Genomic DNA, 2042 nt, shown 5'->3' with positions numbered 1-2042 from the left:
GCCAAATTCCAGCTGCGCTAATTGTATTGTGTTCACAGAGCTCACAAGCTATCAGAAAGTTGTATGGCAACCACCTCCGGCGCCAAATAGAACTGGCAGACATAGACATTCAGTACAAGAAGAAAAAGATGGAAAATCTTGCACTGGAGTCCGAAATAAAAAAGAGGACAATTAGGAAACTGGACCTTGAAATAAAAAAACTTGAGAGGGAGGTGAGATATGCCTTCAATGTACACTGTATGCTAACTGTAACACAAATGTATTAATCATTATTTTTCTTTCCTCCCCCAGCTCCAAGAAGATGACACAGCTCAAAATAAAAATTAGGTATATTCTCGTAAAGTCAAGTGAGCCATGACATATGAGCTCTTATTGTGAGCACACAGGACGGTGGCATCTTTCTAAGGTTTTTTTTATTTTCCCAGCAATCAGTACAACCAAGTCATCGTTATAAGGCATCGCCCTCTTTTGCCCACCCCCCCAGCACCAGGTGTGGCCACTAGCCTATATGAAGGCCCAAAATTGTGTGTTCCTTTCTGCTCTGACAATGGCATGCCCATTCGTGCGAGATGTGGTGGATGAAGAAGCACTTGTGCTGAGGAGAGCCTTCAGGCGAGAAAGGGTCTTCAGGGACCGGTTGGACCCACTGGCCTTCCCTGATAACCTGTATCTTTCATATAGATGGTCTTCTGCAGATGGCATCAGGTATCTATGCAGACTACTGGGTCCCAGGATTAAGCACCGCACTGCACGGAGCCATGCACTGAGTGTGGAGCAAATGGTTTGTGTGGCCTTGCGCTTTTTTGCTAGTGGAGCCTTCCTGTACTCAGTGGGGGATGCTGAACAAGGCCACAATTTGCCGCACAATAAGGAGTGTGTGTCTGGCTATCAAAGCATTAGCAGATGTCTTCATCTCCTTCCCTGGCCACAGAAGACTCTGTGACATCAAAGAGGAGTTCTATAGGATTGCAGGTAAGAGGATCTACAAATTACAGGACAACTGTTAACACATAGTAGGATACTCATTACTTTGTGTGACAGGTTTCCCCAATGTCATTGGTGCAGTGGACTGCACACACATAAGGATAAAAGCCCCCTCAGGTGCCCATGAGGCCGATTTTGTGAATAGGAAATCCTTTCACAGCATTAATGTTCAGGTGAACATAACTTTTTGATATTGTCCATTGACGAACACTCTGCATTGCCAGTGATGTGCATTGATTGGTGTAATATTCCTCATCTTATGATTTCAGATGGTCTGCAATGCTGACTGTGTGATCAGCAATGTTGTGGCAAAATGGCCTGGCTCAGTCCATGACTCCAGAATCTTTCGGGCCTCTGAAATCTATCAGTGCCTATCACAAGGTAAGCCACACAACCCCTATTTATAACCATCATGGCTGTGTCAAGAATATCACTGTGTTTATGAGGTAGTAATGATGAGATTTTGTGTTGACAGGTGAATTCTCTGGTGTGTTGCTGGGAGACAGGGGGTATGGCTGCCAGCCTTTTCTCCTGACACCTTTCACAGACCCCCAGGAAGCACAGCAGGCCTACAACCATGCCCATGCCAGGACCAGGGCCAGAGTTGAAATGACCTTTGGCCTCCTGAAGGCACGCTTTCACTGCCTTCACAAATTAAGGGTCAGCCCTGTTAGGGCATGTGATATTACTGTGGCTTGTGCTGTCCTCCACAATGTGGCCTGCCTGAGGAAGGAGAGGGCCCCCAGAGTGCCACCAGCCATGGACTGGGACAATCCGGCAATCTTCCCTGATGACGACAGTGGTCAGCTGCTGAGGGACCAATATGTGTTGAATTATTTTAGTTAGTATGTGTGCTTTAAATTTTGGTTAAATATGTCCTGCGGTGGCAGAGGAATTTGGTTTTTTTTGGGTTCGTTTTTTGACGAATTTGGCCTCTTATGATGTTTGTGCGGTATACTGTGTGTAATACAAGGCTGCAGGGAGGCTACTGCATCCATTCATTTGTCTGTTCAGTTGATGTGTATGGATTTGTCCTGCATTTATTTTAGTGTGCAGAC

At 45.8% G+C, this 2042-nt stretch overlaps 1 protein-coding gene across 1 annotated transcript; it reads left to right on the top strand.

Moving 5' to 3' along the window:
* Nucleotides 1–440: 440 nt before the first annotated feature.
* Nucleotides 441–2042, top strand: LOC129813445 (putative nuclease HARBI1). Its single transcript, XM_055865778.1, has 3 exons — nt 441–972; nt 1254–1365; nt 1460–2042. Exons 1-3 carry the CDS (start codon nt 904–906, stop codon nt 1828–1830), a joined length of 552 nt encoding a protein of 183 aa, XP_055721753.1. The 5' UTR covers nt 441–903; the 3' UTR covers nt 1831–2042.

The sequence above is a fragment of the Salvelinus fontinalis genome, chromosome 16 (genome assembly GCF_029448725.1).
Source record: "Salvelinus fontinalis isolate EN_2023a chromosome 16, ASM2944872v1, whole genome shotgun sequence".
Lineage (NCBI taxonomy): Eukaryota > Metazoa > Chordata > Actinopteri > Salmoniformes > Salmonidae > Salvelinus > Salvelinus fontinalis.
The sequence above is the reverse complement of the archived record's forward strand: the minus strand, read 5'-3'. Positions and strand labels throughout refer to the sequence as shown.